Here is a 24,319-nt window from a genome sequence, read left to right on the forward strand (position 1 = left end):
AAGTTTATATTATGGCTAAGATAAGGTGCAATTTATTAAAAATATGGATTTATGAAGAGTAAATAGCTAGTGATGGGTCGGTAACTTTATCGGGTTCTTTCATTTGTACCTGTATTTGTACTTGTACTTTTCGGTGTAGAAACCTCATGAGGAAACCTGCATACAATCATAACCTGCATACCCATTTTTATTTTTTTAAATGCCCAAATTCGATTAAGAGCCAACAGGAGTGGTCATTTCTCCATACAAAGTACTCCTCGTTTTCCTCCGTGGTTTTTGAAGCTAGAGCAATGATTTTTTCAACACAGATTAATATTGTCAATATCTGTATCGGACCGTTTTGCTTTTTTTGATATTTTGGAGCCCTTCAAAAATGGCCGAAATGGCCTAATTGACTATGCCTCAATGAGAGGCGTGGCATTCAAAACTGATATCAATTAGCCAAAAAAGCAAAACGGTCCGACACAGATAATTTCATAATCATTTAGATTTCCAAATTTGGTTACGATTGGTTAAGTTTTGGAGGAGGAAACAGAGGAGTACGAAACCTCGATTTTTGAGATTTTTACGCAGGATTTTTCGCCTTGTCCTTATCGCACTACTTTTAGGTGCCGCTTCCGTTAGCGAGACGGGTATATTTACCTAAAATATTTAAAACTCAGCTCCTGTTTCGTCTTAAAATACGTGCCTTCAACAAGCAAGCGTACCCTTCGGGTACGGAACCCTAAAAACTATAATAGGATAAACTATGCTCCAGTTCATCACAAATAAAACAACACAATAAAGATAAAGTGCTTTATTCATTACTGAATCTATACAGACTTCGCCAAATAGAAAAACATCAACAATTTCGAGACGAAACGAAATCATAAATACTCAGCACAGTACTAGAGCCAACAACTTCTTAATTGACTTACTATGAAACACAAGGCAGTGACAGATGTGCGACTGGAGAAAATAAGAGTATTATTACATCATATCAGTCCTTACTTAACATCTAAGCTATTGGAAAATAACTGTTCCAAATTTTAGGTATCTAACGTCAAACGGTGTGTGAGAAAAACGCATTTAACTGATTTGCAAGACCAAAGCGATCCCATAAGTGTTCTGTGAACAAAGTTTTATACGGAACACTAAAATTTCAGAAAACGATCTAATCTACATAAAAAGGCCAATGATAAAAGTATTTTTGTTTAAATCTACACTGGCAACATTGTTTTTTGACAAGTGCTCTATGAAAAAGAAAGGCCTTTTTACCAGTCATGCCCGCTTTGACTAAAAAATAATAGTTACACATTACTAAAATAGGGCCTCAAGTGAATGACACATGAACTAAAGTAAGTTGAAATCTTGACGATTTTACATTAATTTCCAAGTCATGATTTGAATAATATTCAGCAGGCCACTGACGAGCCTTCCAAATGGATGCCGTTACAATGGATTCATCCAAATGGACGGCATCCTGATATTAAACATTGTACGTTTTTGACATTCACGGACCGATTTTGGATTGCAGCTACGCTATTTGGACTGTTGGAAGGCTCGTCAGTGGCCACCTTTCGATTTTCTTGCTATCATATCATAAGCATAGTTTAGACAACTAAATAAATACTTCATTTACAATAGTTTTCGAGACATAAACAATACATCAGGTTTAAAGATACCATATGTAAATAAATAAATTTACTGTCTTATCTCAGTCATTATGTCATTAACTATCGTAAATGAACCAAAATGAACTGAATTAAACCGATTTTAATTAAACAACAAAAGGCCCTATACCATCGTCAAATCGACCATTCTTCCGTTGTCCTTGTAACAATTTGATTGGTTTAATTTTCTGAATTCTCCCTAAACCGAGTGAACTGTCTAATTGAGGTAATTAAAGGATAAATAGGGTAACTTAGGACCTAAGGCCGCTCGCACACGCGGCGACTAGAATCGATGCTTTTGTCCGATTTCTAACGCGTTTTCGTCCAGCTGCCTTTGAGAGATTACACGCAAGAACATTTTAAAAGGTTATCTATTCCATGTTTTAACAGCCTTTAATAAAAATGCCTCTTTTGAGCATTATCTATAGGTGTTATTTTGCTTTGTACGCCTCAAATCATCTTTGATTACCTACATACAAATGACTGAAAGACATGGCTTTTTGAATCAACTCCCGAGTCTGATAGGCTATATATATACCTTATAACTAAGCAATAAAACGCTTCCTATCACGGAATATGGGTACTATTTAGTAATCTCATTAAAATTTAAGCCATCTCAGCATACAAATAGTACAACGCAAGGGAGAAACTGGCTTGTTTAGCTATCAAAGGCCATCGACTCTAAATAATGTAATGTTTTTACAGGAATTGGATTATTTCTTCTTTTAAGATTTGTTCGAAATGTCTACAAATTTTGACTAATAGCTGCCAAAATTAGGCTGTTCACACACACTGCCACGGAAAGCGACAGAGGTCGCGGTGTCAGTCGCGACATCACAAATCATACCACGCGCGGATGCGCCCGTTTTAACTAAAATATTATATTTTTTAAATCTGTCGCTTCCAGAGACAAATAGAGGTAGTGTGAGAACGTCAAAGATACAACAGGGTTTCAAAGTCTAACGTGTGATCTCTCTTGAATGTGTGTGTCTAAACCGCGTTGCCCGCGCTGTGAATATTGCCGTTTACGCTCAGTGGGATGGTGTTGAATTCGTCATCGAGGTCATCATTTTTTCTGCAACAAAAAAAAACAATATTAACAAACGTATACATATATCAAGAGTTTAAGAGTTGAGAATAAATGTAGTTATTACTCGTGAAAATACATTACGATAACAATACTACAATACAATATTCCAACGCTAAAATTATCCTCAAAGGCTAAGAACTGAAGTCTTGCGCTAATCTTGAGGATGGTTTCGAGTCGTATTTGCCTATTACACGCTACACTACGTACAAACCCTAAAGTACTTCGAAATTACACGTTAAATTAAATACAAAGTCGAGACGAAACTGATTTGACGAGTATTCAGCACCGTGATGTAATCGTAAAAGTCGGAAATTATCACGTTTCAGAAGACTTGACAACACAAAGATCTTAAATTAACAAACTCCGAAAATTAACAGATGTCAAGCACATTCTTCCCTCCCTTAATTTTATCAGACGAAAAGTTGATTCAAACTTGAAATAAAAATGATCAGGTAGGAAATTAACTTGCATAATCCGATGGGGAAATTAAATTAATTAGGCAGAAATAGAATCGATTAACGCTCCAGCGGCGGGTAGGTATATATGGTGGCATTTTTATCACTTGTCATGTCATGACACTCTCGCACTTACACACTTGTTAGAACGTGACAGGCATGATGACAGATGATAAGAAACCGACCATCTTAGCCCTACAGGAGGTTGATTAGGTTATTGAAAATGCATTAAGTTATAAGTTGAGCGTTTAAAAGTAAATGGCGGCGACGGAGCGGCGGGTCGAGTACGAGTGACGGCGCGGTTACGGCCAACCTAATAACCAGTCCAGTGATTATTTAGCAGTAAATAAAAAGGCAATTTTTAAATTACTTTCCGAGTTCCGAGATTTAATGTTTTATATTTGTTCTCAGAAACACACCCAACAAGCTGCCTCTGACATTGAAAAAACTTGATGATGATGAAATTATTCTCTACACCTAATAATTACAGAAACATTTTTAAGATCGCTCCTTGAATGGCTTTAAAAAAATGGTATGCTATAAAGAACGAACATTATTATACAATAATGCAGGGATGGGGGTAAAAATGGAGGTCCAAGGGGGCCTATGTTCAGCAGTGGACGTTTTATGGCTGAGATGATGATGAAGATGAATGCAGGGATGCTAACCTAATAGTTTTATTGACTGTACCTACATCCCGTAATACCGTCGCTTTTCAGAACATACATAATTATTAATTAAGTAAATTCAATCAATCTTGAACATTTAAAAACATATCACGCAGCATGTAAAGAAACAATTAAGAAAAGAAATGATGACTAAAAATCAGCCTAGTCAGAATTATTTGTTAAAGCAGAAATCAGCTTTATTAGAATTTTCACAGTACTCGAGCCACAGTATGAATTTTAGACTAATTTGTCGGCAAAACAAAATTGGAAGCGACTTACGGCGCGACGTCAAAATTTTACCTCATAAATTTAAATTAAGCAACAGAAAACTGCCCACAAGTTCTTTGAAAAACAAATTATAACCTATCAGCATAAAAATACCGCAATTTATTCATTATTCCTTAAAACTTTTAATACTCAAACATGACATCCCATTAATAAATTACTTAACGTGAAAAATGAATTTGGAAGTTTTTAATGCGAATGAATTTAAGCAAAATTATAATTAGGTCGGGATGTTGCAATTAAATTTGTTTTTGTGTGCCTTAAACATCTCTTGGCTTTTGCGAGTTTCCCTGTCTTTTGAGTTTCAAAAACATTCGTGGAATAAGACGTAACGGAATGAAAGATATTAAAAAAGTAAGTTGGGACAACATGAGGTAATATGAGGGGCTTTGTTTTACTTTCGGACCAGTTTCGGTATATTTACTTATCTATTTATGAATTTTTTTCTCGTACGTCGTCGTAGCTCGTACAAACAGCAACACTGTACATCAGTGGGCCTTGATACAAAAAGCATAAGGTTCACCGATGTACAGTTAAGTTAATGGTACCGTTGCCATATTTAAATGACCATTCGAAGACAACATGGGGCAGTATTTATAACCTCTGGTCTAGCCCTCACGTCAAAACTTGCTAGTTAAGACAAATGCAAATTTGTCATAATAAAGATTCAAATTAGAATGGAGTGGGAGAATTTTTTTTAGGTCTCTGGGCGGCTATGGTTTAGGAAAAAGAGGAAAGCATCAGTTCTAGAAATTGCAGAGCCAAAATATGGTTTGTAGACCGCTAGAAGACGATAACTCGATAAGGTGTAGTGGAGTAGGTAGGTTTTTAATCTAAAAACCCTAATAGTCAAAGGCATATAACCACATTGCCGACAGGGTCTATAAGTGTACGTTATCTAAATAATTTACACGATTTCCAAACGAACCACTCAAATTCTAATTGAAGCTCAAATTCAAATTATGTTTAAAATCTGCAAGCAGTATTTACAGTAGTCATTTGACTTCCAACAGTCCAAACTCGTTAGTCGTATCTCGAACTCAAGGAAAGTTAAACTGAGATTAAGAAGTTGGAGACTATGCAACAACTAACAAGTACGAAAAACTGTCCACTCAACTAGGATTAGTGGAAGTTTAGCTCAACTATAAGCTTCACTCTTTTGGTACGAACTATGAACGAATGCGATCCGACAAAATTAAGATCGAAAAAAGAAATTTTGTACGAGTAGTCACAGTAAATTCACTGCCACCTTTCGACACAGGATTAAAACTTTTAGAAGGCCATTTCACTTTGATCCTTATTCTTTCACTGACATGTGTTAAAATTTTTAATTGTCAAACGGTGTAGCCATCTACACGAGCATAGGCCAAAGATATGACGCCAACTTTTCGAGCATAATTTTTCTTGATTATCGGAGGCACGTTTTACTTAGATTTTATTTATGTTATACTGAATTATGCAGGTATGTCTTTGACTACACGTAAACACTGTCTTCAGAAGTTCAAAATAAAAATGAATAGAATAGAATAGACGATCGGCGAGGTCGTATAAAAAGCAGTGCAAAACCATAACACAACATAACAAACATAACATAAAAGATTGATAAATTAGAATCAATTGGTGTTACTGTTCTGTAAAAAACACTCGGCCACTCTATACGAGTGTTACGTGCCGAATGTAAAATTCACTTTGCATCATAAATGGACACTTTACTACCAAATTCAGTTAACTTTGCCATTTTTGTTTGGCATTTTAAAATTCAGGTTCCAATTCGTAAAGCAATTTTTATCTATCTAGAAATCAAATCATATTTGATTGAAAACTTATACTTCAATTCTTGAAAAGTACTTATAGTGGCTGGGACTACAAAATTTGTGCCAGATCAATTGAAAGGCCCAACTTCTTTCAAGTTTTTCTCAGTTGTAAGAAACGCGATGGAAATACCTGATGTGCTATCGCAAATTTTCCAAATTTGCGAAATTTTTACATGATGAAATTTTGGAAACTTCTCATATTTTTGTATAGGAATCAAAATTTTCCATTTACAAAATGAAAGCTTCCATTGTTTTCTGTGAAATTTTCCAGAAAATTTCAGAGTACCTTCGGATTTTTCGGCAATTTTCCACAACTTCTGTACACTCTAAGAATCAATCTCCAATTCAATCACGATCCTTAACCGTGAATAGTTATAACTACGAGCGTGGAATTATAAATGAAATATGAACCGCAATATTGTTTATGTACGTTTGCCACAATACGTAGTTATTCTAATAAGTAATAAGATTCACTTTCAATAACTTACTCTCTATTTTTGTTCGACACTGGAGTGACTGTTGTTGTTGACATAGATTTATTTTTCTTTTTGAAATATCTTTGATATCAGGCTACAGACTTTCATAAGTAAAAAAGCAACCTGTTATTAGATAACATATGGACATATCAGTCATATAAGATCACTCAGTAGCAAATTATGAAATAATGAGATTAATTAGAAGCTCGAAAGATTGCGTCTAATAAGATAACAATTATTATAGCTCGTTCTTGTGAGCAAACATCTGCGACCTACTTGATATTTTTCAACGTTTAGCTATATCTAGTTAATAATATCTAGTACTTAGTTTAGTAATATCTAGGTTATATACCATAATAATTACTGTACGGCTACCATCAGTTTGGCATTGACATAAACGCTATCGTGAACGTAATTTACTTTCTATGCATCTCGCTCGTACTTACATATTAGTGCGAAAGAGATATATAGAAAGTAAATTACGTTCACGATAGCGTTTATGTCAATGCCAAACTGATGGTAGCCATACTGGTGTGGACGCATTTTCTACATAATGTAACTAACAACTAATTACATCTGAAATAATAGATGTTAGATTACATGCCAGGGATCTTCCGTTTTCTTCTCTTGGGACATAAAGCATGCAGGGGTAGAAGAAGGGCTTATGTAAATTTTCTCTAATGAACAAAACAATAAGTATTAGAAATATGATAATAACACAGTCTTAAAAAGTTTTGCAAAATATAGACTCGGTGATATTACAATAATCCGGCCAACCATTAACTACATTAATTGAATAAAAAAATTATATATAAAAAAAAATTACAGTAGGTATCTAAGAAACCTATCCCTAAATATTTTTGTCAACGTATTTTTGGGCTAAGTAACCTCTATAACTAAGGGGCATTTGATCATAGTTATCAAGGTATATCATCACTATATTTACTATAAGTAGTCAGTATATAATATACATAATACATATAAAGATAGTGCGCTCGAATCATCGGCTAATGGCCTGACTTCCTGTGGACTTCGGTCACTACACGGATCGCAGTAACTCACAACAGCTTCGCCACTGACAGTTTATAATATATTTAATTACACAAACGGGTCTACCGCGATATAATTTCATTGTTTTTACCTTTAATTAATTCTTGTCTTTCCGTGACCACAGCTGGTGCAACTCAGCTGAAACGTCGGAATTAAAGGTAAAAACAATAAAATTATATCGCGGTAGACCCATTTGTGTAATTAAATATGTGTACAAAACGCGAGAGTTTAAAGTTTATAATATTTTTCAAACTGGAAAAGTACGATGATAGATGTCATCTCCATACAATTTCTTCTCCCTGCCCTTATCCCACGTTTCGTGGAGTCGGCCAATATGTTTTTGTCTTCCATTCTCCTCTGTCTTTCGTCACCTCAGCACTCACTGCTTTCTTTGCAATCCTCTTTCACACAATCCATCCATAGTTTTTTGGGTTTACCCTCCGCTCTGCGTCCATCAACATTTAACCCTTACATTCTTTTGTCTACATGGCATTCATCCCTCCTTATTATATGCCCATACCACGTTAACCTACTCCTTATCTTCTCCGTTACCGGTGCTACTTTCAAACTTCCTCTTATATCTTCTTCCTCGCGTTATCCCGGCATTTTGCCACGGCTCATGGGAGCCTGGGGTCCACTTGACAACTAATCCCATGATTTGACGTAGGCACTAGTTTTTACGAAAGCGACTGCCATCTGACCTTACAACCCAGAGGGAAAACTAGGCCTTATTGGGATTAGTCCGGTTTCCTCACGATGTTTTCCTTCACCGAAAAGAGACTGGCAAATAGTTATCAAATGAAACTTCCTCTTATAAGAATGAATATTCTTAATCCGATCCTTTCTCGTCACTCCAAACATCGATCTCAACATTCTCGTTTTCGCTGTGAGCACTCTTTTTTCATCCACCATACAATTTATAACCTAAACACGCCAATTGTCGCAAAATTGTATTGAATCGACATCTATCATCGTACCCTTACAGTTGGCTCCTCTACACGATGGGCCAACGCCGGCCACTCCAAGGGACGCAGCCATGCGGTAGAATGAGATAGCAATATCACTTGCTCCCTCTAACGCATAAATGCGTCCCTTGGAATGGCCGGCGTTGGCCCATCGTGTAGAGGAGCCATGAAAAATACGCTACAGACAGTTTAAAGGTTGACAAACGTCGAACCAATATTGGGAGGGTAATGTTTATTGTGTGATACGTGTCGCTATAAAGAGACATCACAGCTTAACACAGCCTGCTCATTTGGATTTCAAAAGACCTAGTAGTGTTTGACATGTTAATGCCCAATAGATATGACCTCTATTGCCAATGACTTAAGTTTCAAGATGGCACCGAATCGAGCACCAGTACCACAACCTTACTTACACGCAAGAATATTGAAATTTCCAAAAGCCATAAGGTTAAGGTATCGTTTCAATTAAAAAGTGTGTGCCCGGCAAATTATTTTATAGATATTAAAAAATACTGTTTATATACGCATATAAATATTACAACAAATATTATTTTTATAAGTGAGCCTTATCGAACATCTATGTAGGTACAGTCACCATCAGATATATCGGAGCGGCCAAGGTGCTCACAAATATCTGAACACACCTCTATTGTCAAGGCGCTAGATCTAGAGTGCGTGTTCAGATATTTTTGCACCTCGACCGCTCCGATTTATCTGATTGCGACCGTACTTACATTGTGCCACTATGTACTTCAGTATCATCAGTAAAAAAACGAATCTAAAATAGACTTCTTCCTTTGCACTCGCACAATTTGGATGTCTTATAAATTATCATATACAATACTGTGGCACTTTTTTTTTCAAGTGAACCCTCTTCGCCACATATCGCTGCGGTTTGTTATTGGATATAAAGGTCACAGATGTTTTGTGTGTGACCGCACTAATGAAGCTCTGTTATGTGTAAAATACGCGTCAATATGCACGCACGCGTGCTTTTGGCGCATCATGTGTAGTGTAGCGACAGTTGGGATTAAATTAGAAGGAAGTAGGTTACAATTTTTAGGGTTCCGTACCCAAAGGGTAAAACGGGACCCTATTACTAAGACTTCGCTGTCCGTCCATCCGTCCGTCCGTCCGTCTGTCACCAGGCTGTATCTCACGAACCGTGATAGCTAGACAGTTGAAATTTTCACAGATGATGTATTTCTGTTGCCACTATAACAACAAATACTAAAAACAGAATAAAATACAGATTAAAAATGGGGCTCCCATACAACAAACGTGATTTTTGACCAAAGTTAAGCAACGTCGGGAGTGGTCAGTACTTGGATGGGTGACCGTTTTTTATTTTGCTTTTTTTTATTTTTTTTACATTATGGTACGGAACCCTTCGTGCGCGAGTCCGACTCGCACTTGCCCGGTTTTTGAAAATATTTTTCAATAATACCTGCCGATAAATGGTACAAAGGGGTAACATTAAAAAGACTTTTACACTTGAACTACGAATTAGTTAGTTACTTAGTCGAAAGATTGACATAACAGATTGAAAGAGGACAGTGCTTTCAGCTGTGTTATATTGGTGTGTTTTCCCCTTGTATAATGTTACCCCTTGTTCCCAGTTACCCCTTTTGAATTTAGCTGATTCTTTTTAGACTAGGTATAATATTTTTATGTTTCGGAAAGGTTTCAACATTTTAGGAACAGGTCTATCAAAAATTTCAACTTATTTTAGAAATGGCGGAATATATTTTAAACATTGTTTTTATCGTGATTTGGCAAATATGTCAAATCTAGTAAATTAACAAACGATAAGTAGGTACTGGCGATTACTCAAGTAAACAATAAAATTACCACTATTATTTATATTACAATAATATTCGTAGGAAAATAAAAACAGTCTTCCCGACGCTAAAAATGACGTGATTGGCATTTACAATATAATAAATGGATGAACCCCCATACAGGAAACAATATATTATGAGCCGTTCTATTTACCCACCACGCACCCCCCGGAGTGAATATTTGATATAGCAGACTGCATTATCAAATATAATATTAAAGCGAAAATTCACCAAATAATTTACGATCCGTGTACGCCCCGGGGCGTTGCTTATAATATCGTGGTTACATTCCACGGATAACGAAGTGCATGATATCGTCCTTTTATGGGTATTAGAATTTGTAAAAACTAGATGAGGGTAATATACATATAGTCTTCTTCTTTATATTTAAGAGCTGTGCTCTTGTCGGTGGAGCAATCTCCAACTCGTCCGGTCCTCTGCCAACTCCTTAACCTTCTGATATGACACGACCTGGACCTTTTCTTTTATTTTACCCTGTATAGTACCTATGTATTATTAAATGGAGATGGGGTAAAATAATTTTCTCAAACATGCAATGAAATATTGATGTTATGTTCCTTATAATAGGCTGCGAAGTATGACGTTTCAGGCGCGGCTAGGACAAAAGGTATTTAATGGAATTTCATACACATCTTGCAGGCCTAGGCCGGCAAAGTCCTCTTTTTTAATTTTCATTTCACAGATATTTGTGACACAGCATCGTGGCATTCATCCATTAAAAAAAAACTAGAGGCAGTATTTGCTTTATGGTTCGTAATGACACTCTGCCACTACGCCTATAAAAAAAAACAAAAAACAATGTTTGCTATAATTTGCAGTTTTATTTGTATAAAATCAACATGAACTTAATAAATAATACATTCTAAAATTTTATAATTTTAAATTATAAATTTAACTACACAAATAAAAACATTTAAAATATTTCATCTAAACGTTACCGGTAAAAAGGTCTACTCAAACACGCGCAGTTATATTTTTTAAATTGTTATGGAGGTAAGATTGAAAAATATTTATTCTGTTTTATTGGATTTATGGTGCGTTGTTGATTTTTTGACTTTAATATGAGTTCCGACGAAATAATGAAATTAATATTAATTGTAATCGTAGGTGTTGGAATTGGCAGCGTAAGCAGAATTGATTTTAAATAACTTGCTGCCTCTGCCGCCAATTCAAAGACGAAGTATGTATATGGTTGCTTATAGCAATTTTATTATTTGAGAAACTAAGAAAAATGGCTTACAGTTTATTAGAAACAGTTTTGTAGCATATTTTAAATGAATGTAACTACAAATTCGTCAACACTGTGGAAATTATACTTACTTACTCCATGCATAAAGCAACGATATGAAAACGTATGTGAAACATGATATCAACATGAAAGACTATGTAAACTTATGTGACGAAAACGACAGTCAGACGGATACAAGGCGAAAAAATCAAAGATACATGAAAATATACGGGTAGTAAAAATACACGACTCGTGTAAAACATACGCGTGATAATGATATAGGTACGTGTTGGTTATATTTTGGGTGTAGTTTACTTTTAGTTTTTTCTATAAATAAAACTTGGGTTTCGTGGATTTTTTATTTTATTTATTTCATTGCATGTTTGAGAAAAGCACTATACATACCTCGGCGGGAAATGGGGTTGCCCGCGCTCAGACCTATCCGGCCTCGCTTCGCTCGGCCGTCTATATGTCTTCGGCCGGCAACCCCTTTCGTCCCGGCCTCTGTAGTAATGTACTAATAATTCGTTGGGGAAATAAAGTCTTTACAAGTATGCAAAGGGGTTAATACAAAATAAGGAAATTATTTTTTTGTGTTAGACGTTACGTTTTCAAAAGCGTACTTATAAAAAAACAATTCGTAACAATTAAACTCTTTAATAATAAAAAAGTAGCATTGTAAAATAAAACAAAAATAATACAACATAAAATATAGGTAACAATAAAATATTGTAATGCCCCGTTGCCGGCGGCACCCTAGGTTAGGTTTTTATAATGTGTTTATATGTATTTTTATTGTTTTTTAACCGACTTTCATTTCACAGAAGGAGGAGGGTCTGTATTCGGTTGTGACTATATCTTTTTTTTCTATGTTCGTTCACCGATTACTCCGACATCCGTAGTCCGATTTGAGTAATTCTTTTTTGTTTGAAAGGAGCTACCTCCGAGTTGGTCCCATTTTAATTTGGTTCTGTTCTGATGATGGGATCCATGAGGAATTGAGGGAACTCCTCAATTTTTAAAGGCACATGCATGGTGATTCTGGGTGTTTTCTTAAGCACTTTGAGCATTTTCTCCCGAAAACCACCACTTTGATAAAGTAGACCTGATGATGATGATTGTTTTGATGATAATGATGATGATTTATTAAATGTAGTATGTTCAGCTATTACTCCGGCACCTGTGATCCGATTTGAGTAATTCTTTTTTTGTTTGGAAGGAGTTGCCTTCAAGGTGTTTCCGTATTATTTTTGGTTCTGGTCTGATGATGGAATCCATGAGGAATTGAGGGAACTCCTCAGTTTTTAAAGGCACGTGTAAAGTGATTTCGGTGTTTTCTAAAGTAACTCGAGCGTTTTCTTCCGAACACAGCCAATTTGATGTAGTGCAAGTGTAGCCTTACCACGAGTTTGACATTGACATATTCGCTAAGTTAGCGACGCTAACGTCTTCGTCACTTACTTTTTATGCATCTCGCTCGCACTAATATGCCAGTACGAGCGAGATGCAAAGAAAGTAAGTTACACACACGCTAGCGAATAAATCAATGTCAAACTCTTGGTAAGCTGGTAAGGCTACTGATCGGGGGTTAGGGTTAGGAGTTAAGGGGTCGGGGATTAAGGGGTCGGGTAATGGTGGTTGAAGGGGTGCTGGTTCAGGGCCGAGGGGTACATGGATCAGGGGTTGATACGCTATGAGGTTGAGTGATAGGGGGGGTTGAGGGATTGGGTCAATGGCGGGGCGGAGGATGGATTTAGTGTAGTGACAGGAATTATAATTTCCCAGACGGACTCGAGAAAATTCCAGATTACATATTTATTAAAGTAGATACACGAATTTAGTGTTAATCATGATGTTATTTTTCATTCACGCGTCGCGCTATTAACAATGCTTTAAAACTAAAAATGGAAAAATAAAAACTTTTTACAAAAAAAAGAAAACCGACTTCAAAAAGGATGAAATAAAATATTATCCTTTTTAAGTCTATGCGTTACCAACTGATATGTTTGAAGTCGGTGCCAAGCCAAGTAGTAAAGAATACCCGTCAAAAATAATCAGCTTTATGAATATAAATCCCATTAGAACTGTACCATTAGAACTATTATAAATGTGTAAGTAATTCTGTCTGCATCTTTGTCGCCTTTCATGGCTAAACAACTGAACCGCTTTAGGTGAAATTTGGCAAGAACGTAAATTCCTTGAATCGTTTTATATTTTGAAATGTAGTCCTCTGAATAAGGGACGGGAAATAACTTCAGTCCCAATCCCACGCTTGCGTGCCGACAAACATGGTACGGACTGTGCCAAGAAGGTTTGATCGTGTGTTCTGAGGTGTGTTCTTAGGTACAGTCGACGTCAAAGATATGTATTATACACTTTTGCACCTTACTCCTTTGTTATAAGACGAAAAGTGTAAACATATTTTTAACGTCGACTGTACCTACAGAAAGTACGTTCATTGTAAGGCAATCCAACGTACATCCTTATCGAATCGCACCAAAATCATGGTATGCTTCAAAAGTTGGCTTGGCACCGACTTCAAACATATCAGTTGGTAACGCATAGACTTAAAAAGGATAATATTTTATTTCATCCTTTTTGAAGTCGGTTTTCTTTTTTTTGTAAAAAGTTTTTTATATTTTACTTTTATTCATATTACAAAATCGTAACCTAAGATCTAAGATAAATAAATGAAAATAATGTAAAACATAGAATATATTTTACATTAACTTGCCCCCTTGCACCTAACTATATCATTTATCATTGTCCAAACTACACCGATAGTACAAGGAAGATTCCAACTTTGCACCAACTGATAAAGCTAGCTATACACAAGAGATAGCCCGAGGGTATAAATCAAAAGCGTCGGTCGGGCTAAGCCCTTATCTGGCAAAAGCTCATAACGAGCCTATACGTTACGTATATCATGATACACAGCTATCTTGTCGTGCCTTTCATAAGATTAACTAGATATCGCAGTTTAGTCAAAATCTTCAAAGAAGTTTTCTCTTAAGGTAGCATTCGGATAGCAACTACAGCTGTATAACTGATGCGGCGTTACTGCTGCGGCTGCGAACGTCACTCAATTTATCAAGTAAGTATAATATCTGGGAGACCGAGCAAAACTTGGAAATTTAAAGAGCAGAGCCTTGCTTGTAGATCACTTAGATAACACTATCCTTTCAGCTCATCAGACCCTAGAAATGTTCCCCTTCCTGTATATATACCTATTCTTGGGATAAGTTGTCAAGCGGACCCCAGGCGGCGTAAGCCGTGGCAAAATGCAGGGATTACGCGAGGAACAAGATATCCATACTATATATATAATATATATATATATATATATATATATATATATATATATATATATATATATATATATATATATATATATATATATATATATATATATATATATACATATATATATACATATATATATATAATATTATAAATGCGAAAGTGTGTCTGTCTGTCTGTTACCTCTTCACGCTTAAACCGCTGAACGGATTTAGTTTAAATTTGGCATAACTCCCGACTTAAGTCCCGGGGGAGGACATAGGATAGTTTTTATGTCAGAAGTCATCCCCAAAGACGGTGAAAAGGGGGGTGGAAATGAGAAATTAAAGGAGTGCCTGTTAATTGGTGTAAACAATCAAGCATATTATGCTCGAATTGCTATTAGATTTTATCCAGGCGCTGTACTTACTCTAGCTGCTGGGACATATTCCATGCACGCAGACGAAGTCGCGGGCAAAAGCTAGTATATTATATAGAAACGGCTCTAACGATTTCGATGAAATTTTCTATATGGGAGTTTTCGGGGGCGAATCTCTGGTAAAACGCGCATTTTAGAGTTTTTATGATTTCCAAGCAAAGCTCGGTCTCCCAGCCGGGCTAGCACATGTTTGGCGCGATAGTATCTCACCGCGAGATAGACTAATACCCCTCCCTAATTAATACAGTTAGAAAAAGACGGGTATTAGTCTATCTCGCGGCGAGAAACTGTCGCGTCAATCATGTGCTTGGCCTAGGATTAAAAATTATAATATATTGATGACATGTAGGTACGAGTGCTCACCGTTTCCTGTACTTGTATATGATGAGCACGATGAACGCGTTCCCGATGAACAGCGCCAGTATCAGCAGCGACGGGATCACGATGTCTGCAACAAACCGACTAGTTAGTTAGGGTTGACACATGTTACTTGTAATATTACAACATTACAATTATCATTACGTATTATTTAAAATTACCCTTAAGGTGACAGTCCATTTCCAACGACAGCTGCAATACTGTTCATTTTACTATGGAAATTGACAATGACAGCGACGCGTTCAGTACCGGTAGTGCAGCTGCGGTTAGAAATGGAATGTTACCATTATTCAAATACAACTTCCTCACTATTATTTAATAGTAACTCTGTCTGTCTGTGTTACCTCTTCACGCTTAAATATCAACCCTACCTAGTGTAAATTTCATTCAAAATCGTGACGTGCGGTCGAGTTGCGTTATGTCTCATTTTGTAAGGGATTTTGAACAGCGCGCCAACGGGTCGTTTTGGAAACTCAAAATCCCATACAAAAAGGCACTTAAGTATCGAAAAGCGTACGTCACGTTACGCTATCGAATGAAATTTATGCTAGGGATACTGCCGGCCTAGCCAAGGTGACAATCGCTATCGCTTCGCTATCGAATCGCTTTGTGTCTCTCTATCACTCTTCCATATTAGCATAACAATGACAGTTGCGTTTCGTTCGATACGTAGCGTTAGCGATTGGCATGTTGTCTACGGGGCCTGGACCGAATAAGATGAAATTTGGTATGAAGTTACTTTGAGGCTAGGGGAAGAAGGGTAGTTTAAATTATGATTGTTAAATGAAATAATGGGAAACTTTAGTACCTATAATACTCGATATATCACTGTCAAAATACCTAGTGTGGTTACCAATGATTCCGCCTGTTAAGATTGGAATATGACGGTAATATATTGTTCCAAGGTCACCGATTTTTATACCTAAGTCTCTATATTAAAAAATATGCTATTGTGTCGAATCCTTAGGTATTTAACATACTTTTCGGACCGCATCATAGTTGCTGGATATTCACACTATGATACTCGTATCTCTTACATATTACTGGACGACGGCCAAAGTGGCCAAACATCAGTTACGGCAATGGACGTGATTAACTCTTTACCAGGGTACGGGATATATATTACCCACATACGGCACTTCAAACACGTGTTCTATTTTTGATGAGTAAGACTGACATTCGGTTGTCAAAAGGGACATTTACTGGACCCGGAGTACCCGCACATCATACATTAAAAAAAAAACTAGAAGCTGTAATGAAATATTTAATAGATTATAAAAGAAATCAAAAACGGAAATTTCAACCCTTAAAATGTCTAATCAAACAAAGTACACACTCAATATACACCGTGCACTCGGTTAATTATAAACAACATACAAATATGATCAAAGGTTTTACCCCAAAAGCTGATAATACATACGCGTGCCTCGAGGCTCTATCTCGGTTTGCACGCGTGTTGACTAAAGGTAACATTCCATTTCTAACCGCAGCTGCACTGCTGGTACTGAACGCGTCGGTGTTATTGTCAATTTCCATAGTAAAATGAACAGTAACCTTAAAGGTGACAGTCCATTTCCAACGACAGCTGCACTACTGATGCGACGTTACTGTCATTCATTTTACTATAGAAATTGACAATAACATCGACTGTCGTGTCGGAGCAGAGTGCAGCTGTGGTCAGAAATGGAATGTTACCTTTATACATATTATAATAATAGTGCACATTATTTAATGTAAACAATAATTTCTGATGTCGAAAGCCATGATTGCGATCTAATTCAATTGCATATAAAATTAATTCTCACTGAATTCTAAGCCGTCGTCAGACGCGGAGTCTGGAAACTGTTCTAGGCAAGTTTTAACGAGCCGAGTTAGAAATAAGTTGTTTTGATAATGTCTGACTACTATAACAAACCAGATAAAAATATATTCTAGATTCTGGAGTTTAAAAAAGAAGTTTTGATTTTTAAAATAGTTATAGGGCTCAAGTGCTTTTGATATTTGTACCTAGGTATTTAATGGCGAAAAAATTATTATATATTAAAATACGTGTGTAATATTGTAGGTATTTAACGAGGAATATTATTTATACTGTTATGAAACATTTAGAAATTTGAATGTCAATTTTTCATATTTAGAAACCTACTAACATTTTTATTTAGATGTACTTACACGATTTAGCGAAAAAATACTTAACTAAGTATAAAATTCACTGAAAAACAAATTATAATAATACATGTCGCCAACCCTACCCGCTCGTTATTCATACTCTTCCGTTTCCTTATCTTGTATGACGTCCCATCAATAAGGACAGACCCACACCCGGCTAAATGAACCGCCTAGTCGAATAGAGGACACGCTGTATATGCCCCAAATAGAGGACACGCTGTATATGCCCCAAATAGGGACACCTTGTATACGAGGAAATGGACTTAATAACTACATGTTAATTAACTAATTGATTTGCTACCCAAAGGCCGCAAAGGTTGTCTGGGAGAGATCGCTTTTTAGCGATAAGACCGCCTGTTGTTACTACACGGGCTCATTTAGACTGCATTTAGACGATACGAGAACTCGCATGCGAGTCACATTACATTGCGATTTTTGTTCGGTCGGTCGAATTGGACGTAACCAACAGTCCGCAATGTAACTAAAATCGCATGCGAGTTCGCGCGCCGTCTAAATCAGCCCTAAGCTTATATTTCGCTTTCTGTATATTTTCTTTAACTTTATGGTACACAATAAAGAAATATTTACTTAATTAATTTGCCTGATAAAAGCAGAGCTTGCTATCAATATAAGTAAGAGTCATGTTTTCGGGGCAGCATGGTTTCATAAATAGATGGGTGATATGAAAAATACTGTGTTGAAGGTAGAAATTGAAATACAACGGCTGGTAATTAGCGATAGTGGATGGCACTGGTTACATATCAGAATACCGAAAATCGATTTACCTAACGTTGAATCACCTATGCTCGTTTCACCTATTTTTTTAAATACCTAATGATCAATTAACCTAAGCTCATAACACCTAATGAACGAATTACCTATTGCACGTTTCACCTACAATTGGTTTACCTAAGCTCAGAATACCTATGCTCGATTTACCTAAAGTTGAAACACCTAATACTCGAAATACCTAAAGCTAATATACGTAATACACGAAACACCTAATGTTGATATACCTAATGCACGGAATACCTAAACTCGGTATACCTAATCATCGAATTGCCTAAAGTTAATATACCTACTGCACGAATTACCTAAAGTCGGTATACCTAATGATCGAATTACCTAAAGTTAACATACCTAATGAACGAAATACCTAAATTCAATACACCTAATGCACGAAATACCTGAAGTCGATGCACTTAATGAACGAAATATGTACCTAAAATCAAAAATATACCTAATTATTGTTTAGTAGGATATTATTAGGACATACAACATTTGGTATAAATTTTTTAGCCAAATCATTCAATTGGCTTACTATTTTTTATTATAATATAAGGTCTAGTCATTTGCCAGAGTAGAGATAGGTGCGACGACGAGCAAAGCGAGGAGGAGCGTGTTAGGTTAACTGCGACCAAACAGTGCCAAAACCGACTTTTATTTCATCGTCATGATGTTAACTTACAAAAATTAAGTTTTTGATAAGATAACTAATTTTGTATTAGACTTACAAAATCATTCTAGTACCTAAAAAGTAAGTTGTTATCCAAACAAACAGTTTCTACTGTAAGGTTGGGAAATCATACGATTTATTGGGTGGAGTTGCCACTTGATCATTCGGCAAAATGATATGAATTCTGTACTAGGTATATAGACTTTAGGTATTCCGTGCATTAGGTAATTCGTTTAGGAAGTATATCAATTTTAGGTATTCCGTGCGATAGGTTTAACGGTTTTAGGTATTTCGTCCATTAGGTAAATCAAGTTTAGGTACATCGTTCATTAGGTATATCAGCTTTAGGTGTATCGTCCATTAGGTATATCAGCTATAGGTGATTCGTGCATTAGGTATAATAGCTTTAGGTGAAACATGCAGTAGGTAAAACGTGCATTAAGGGGCCCACTGATTACCAGTCCGCCGGACGATATCAGCCTGTCAGTTGACCGCAAAAGGCCACACACTAACAGTTTTCTGTCAGTTTTCGGCCTGACGACTTACACGAACTGATCGTGTGTGGCCGCCTGACGATTCCAGTCAGCGCCGACAGATATCCGCCGGACAGTCCGTGGCCTCGAGTCCAGTCAAACACACATCATGAGGTAGCCGGCCGGCGATCGACACACGTTACAGCATTAGTAAATTCTCACTCAGCTACAGCTACTCTACTACAGCTAGCAATGAAAAGACTAGCTATGAAAAATACCTTTATAAGAAAATCGAAAACATAATATCACAATTCTGATTTTTTTCATGACTGACATTCTGCAAAAATTGTGCGATTTGATTCTATAAAGTACGCTATAAAGACACGTGGTAGGAACACTAGCGCAAGTATGGAGATACCTCACCTAACCTAACCGAAGTACCTGCTTAGACAAGAGATAAGATCTATGCCTGAAATTCTTCAGCTACAAGTTGGATCCGAATTATGACAACATTAATTCATTCCGTTTTAAGTTAAAAGAATATCTGGAGCAAACTGTGTTCGGCGTTACAGAGCGTGGCGTGGCGATATTACCTACCTGCAATTCTCCTACTATGTGACAATTATTACAAAAAAAGGATATGGAGTTAGAAGCTGCAAGCGGTGGATTCAACCTACCGGCTCTTATTTAGGTGCTATCTTTGTATACCAAATTGAAAGAAATGGAAATACTTTACTGTTATGTTTTTGTTTTATTCATTCTACTCTTTAAAACCTTTTCTACATAATATTAGGTCCACTTGGGCGGTTTACGAGTGATTTTTTTGTTTGATACCTTGTAATATATTTTTATAATTTACAAGAAATCAAACAAAAAAATTACGTACATCACCAGATATAGTAATCCACTTCGTCACCTTTTTCTGGTAGTATTTCGTTTCTGTAACGGTCTGGCGCCCCCTACGCAGAGTTTCGCGTAATATTCCCTATTGATAACCTTCGTCCTTCTCTGATTTGAAAGTCAGTTAGGTAATAAAAGCTTGTAAAATAGTTTCTGGTTGGGCCAGTAATTGACTGGTAAAGAATAACTTAAAACATTAAGTCCACCTTTTGTACCTTTAACTTGTTTTGTGCAATAAAGTATAAAATAATGAAATAAATAAATATTTAAAGTACATCCTATTTTACTAGTAGAAATAATAAATAGGACCAAACAATGGAACTGTTACAATTATAGAGTAGGTACCTAACTACTTTATGCAATCTGTTTAATTACGGAGGCAAACATAAGAAAAACATCAAAATCAAATTTCATGTAACTAATAAAATAACTAAAAAAGTTTCATAATTTCAATTATAGAGGACCTTTGGTTCCAAAGGACCAGAACCAGAGCTTTGGTTGCAACTATTGAGGTTTTCCATTTATCCAAGTAACCAATTAACCAGGTTTCACTGTAGTAGTAAAATATAGGTTTACATTTTTTGCCTTATTACAAAGGAATAAGATCCAAAAGTGTAAACATTATCTTTGACGTCGACAGTCCATTTTGAGGAAAAAATTAAACTAGTTGAAAAACACGAAACTGAAGGCTCTCGACTGACAACAGATGACGGCCAACAGGCCACCGTCCGGCTATCTGATAATGTGTGTGTAAATTGGCCTGCAGGCCACGGACTGTCCGGCAGATATCTGTCGACGCTGACCGGAATCGACGAGCCGTAGTCCGAATAGCCGTCAGTCCAAAATCTGAAATAGAACTGTTAATGTGTGGCCTGCTGCGGTTAACTGACAGGCTAACATCGTCCGGCGAACTGTCAATTTGTAGGGATCTGTCAAAATTATATCAGACTATTGCCGGCAGGCGGCCGTACGGTGGGAAAATGACGACTCGTCTGTAGTCGCAGAGGTGGCAGCAGACCATTGCCGGCCGGCAATAATCGCTTATGTTTGTGGACGTTATTGGTCTAGGACGGCAGGTCGCCCGATAAGGCCAGAGACTGCAGGCGGACTGGTAATCAGTGGGCCCCTTTAGGTATATCGTGCATTAGGTGTTTCGTCCATTAGGTTATTTGAGCTTAGGTATTATAAACTTAGGTCAGTCAATGTTTAGGTAAAATGATCGATAGGTAATTTAAAAATAGGTGAATCAAGCATAAGTAATTCAACATTAGGTAAATCAGTTTTCGGTATTCTGATATGTATGTATGTATGTAGAAGAAAATTTGTTGAAAATGTTAATATCAAAGGAAATATGTGAACATTCCGTTTATGTACTCATGAATGTATTTGTTATGAATGTATGTATGTATTTATCTGTTATAAAGTAAAATATAGAGCACAGAATCAGTGGAAATGCAAAAATGACGATACCGCCTACAAGTAAGTAGGTAACATTGATTGTTAAGTAAAACCAAAGTCATGACTTTCGGTTCGTATGACCTAGTTAGTAATCTAATTAAAAAGCACCGGCCAAGAGCCAAGGTGTTCACAAATATCTGAACATAGCTTCTATAATGTAGTCGATAAAGTGCATGTTCACATATTTTGGATCACCTTGGCCGCTCTGATAAATCTGATAGCGACTGTACAGAGTGTACAGTGTATGAATTATGAAATATTTAATTCATTCTCGCGCGCGTAGCACTATAAATTAGTTCCATTGTTCTTGCTATCAGAATTCTCAGAAATACATAGTCAATTAGTAAATGACTAAATAAGCTGGATTTCGAATTCCGACATTGGCACAGATCACATCTACAACCACAGTCCACAGTATTTTCTTTACCGCAAATAGGCTGGCGCTCCGGAGCCGAACCAAGATGACAATTTTTCGAGACGTTATCCATATCTATCGCACTCACATGGAAGAGTGAGAAGACAAATAGCGTTTCGTTTCGTTTTCTGCAAACGATTGTCATCTTGGCGGATAATAAAAATAAATTAAACTTTTTTCCTTCTTTCCTTGTTTTCTTTTATGGAAAACGTCTTACGACGAAACTTTAATATTGTATGGAATGTACGAGCATTTTATATGTACAATTTCACCTTCTAGTGACCTTACGCTCTTGATTTTTATAAACTCTTTATAAACTCTGGGCAGCTGCCCATACGTGAAACCTTGCCAAGCAAAATGAAATTTTATTTTGTCAACACAAAGTTCAAATTAGAATGGAACAAGAGACCTTTTTACAGGTCTCTGGGCGGCTAGAGGATAAACGCTTCAAAATGCGGTGTCTACGTAGTCTGTGGCACTAGCCGCACTAGGCAAATTAATTCCCTGCCAGGCGTCCAACTTCTCTCCCGACTTGATTGGGGAACCGATCGATATCCGATTTAGTCGTGTTTCTAATGTTTTCAAACTTCTGCCTTTGGGCGCACCTTCTAATTGATTTGAATCAAATGCTTAATGAGGAACGGATATTTTAATCTCCCTCAGTTCATCAGTCAGTCATCAGTTCGTCAGGAAAATATAGTTTTGGGTTATTTTGGTACAAAATGATTATCTGGTATTTTTTTATTGATGATTCGATTAAGAGAATATTTAGAGTAGAGTAAGTAACTATTTTTGATATTACTTAGAATTTATTCGCAGTATGCACGTTTCCTCACGATGTTATTTTCACAGAAAAGCTAGTAAATATCAAATTATATTCCGTACGTAAGTTCCGAAAACACATTCAACATTTATTCATATTTAATAACGAATATTTTGGAATCTCGCTAAGCAATCTCTAACCTTATTTTATAAGTATTGTACGAGTATTAACGACAATGGCTGTAGAAAGCTAACCAAGAGTATATAGCAGGGCGTTACAATAATTGTTTAATCGCTCTTTAAACGCGTCTGAAGCAAGTTTCCGATGAGGATACAGGAACTTCTCAAACTCTGTGCAATTTGCATTTCCTTTGTAGTGGCCGCCTTACGGCCGCGGTACAAAGGCGGTGTTACATTTGCTTTTGCATTTTGATGTGCTTTTGAGGAAAGTATTGCTTTACGGGGTTCGTCGAGATGAGTTGGAAATGGGATAGTGGGATGGAAAATAAATGCAAATATTGGCGTTTTCACACCATCGACTTACAGCTACGTAAACGTCGATGATAATATTGATAATAGAATACTCTACTAATCTAAAGTGTCATTTAATAGAACTTGCTAACAATGTAAACAAAAGTCACTAGTAAATTGACATTTAGAGACTTTCCAGTATGGCGGTTTGTTTACATAGTTAGCAAGTTCTATTGAATGACACTTTAAATACTAGCAGTCGTTACCGTTACGCAACCTAACATTATAAATTAACCAGTTGGCCAACCAAAGCAATGCTTGTACAGTCACCATTAGATATATCGGAGCGGTCAAGGTGTTCACAAATACTTAATACAGCCTGAGTTATCAAAATGCTTTTTTATGAACGCCTAAACCGTTCCAGTTTATCTGCTGGCGACTGTACTAGTAGTCACTACCAATACAAAAACAAACAATTGTGCTGAGCACACACACAATGTAAAAGGTCACCGATCAGGCTAAATCGACAGTCAATTAATCAAAAGAAACATTCCGAACCCGTCGATCAGAATCA

General features: G+C 36.5%; 1 protein-coding gene across 1 annotated transcript in view; it reads right to left on the reverse strand.

Annotated features, from left to right (window-relative positions):
• Positions 1–781: 781 nt before the first annotated feature.
• LOC134663544 (uncharacterized) overlaps positions 782–24,319 on the reverse strand; it is a 216,629-nt gene continuing 193,091 nt past the window's right edge. Inside the window, exons 8-9 of the mRNA XM_063519941.1 lie at positions 15,627–15,711; positions 782–2,727 (exon numbers count right to left, since the gene is read on the reverse strand). Coding sequence (XP_063376011.1) covers positions 2,643–2,727; positions 15,627–15,711 — 170 coding nt within the window. The 3' untranslated portion in view covers positions 782–2,642. The remainder of the gene's footprint in view (positions 2,728–15,626; positions 15,712–24,319) is intronic.

This window comes from Cydia fagiglandana, chromosome 4 (genome assembly GCF_963556715.1).
Source record: "Cydia fagiglandana chromosome 4, ilCydFagi1.1, whole genome shotgun sequence".
Classification (NCBI taxonomy): Eukaryota; Metazoa; Arthropoda; class Insecta; order Lepidoptera; family Tortricidae; genus Cydia; species Cydia fagiglandana.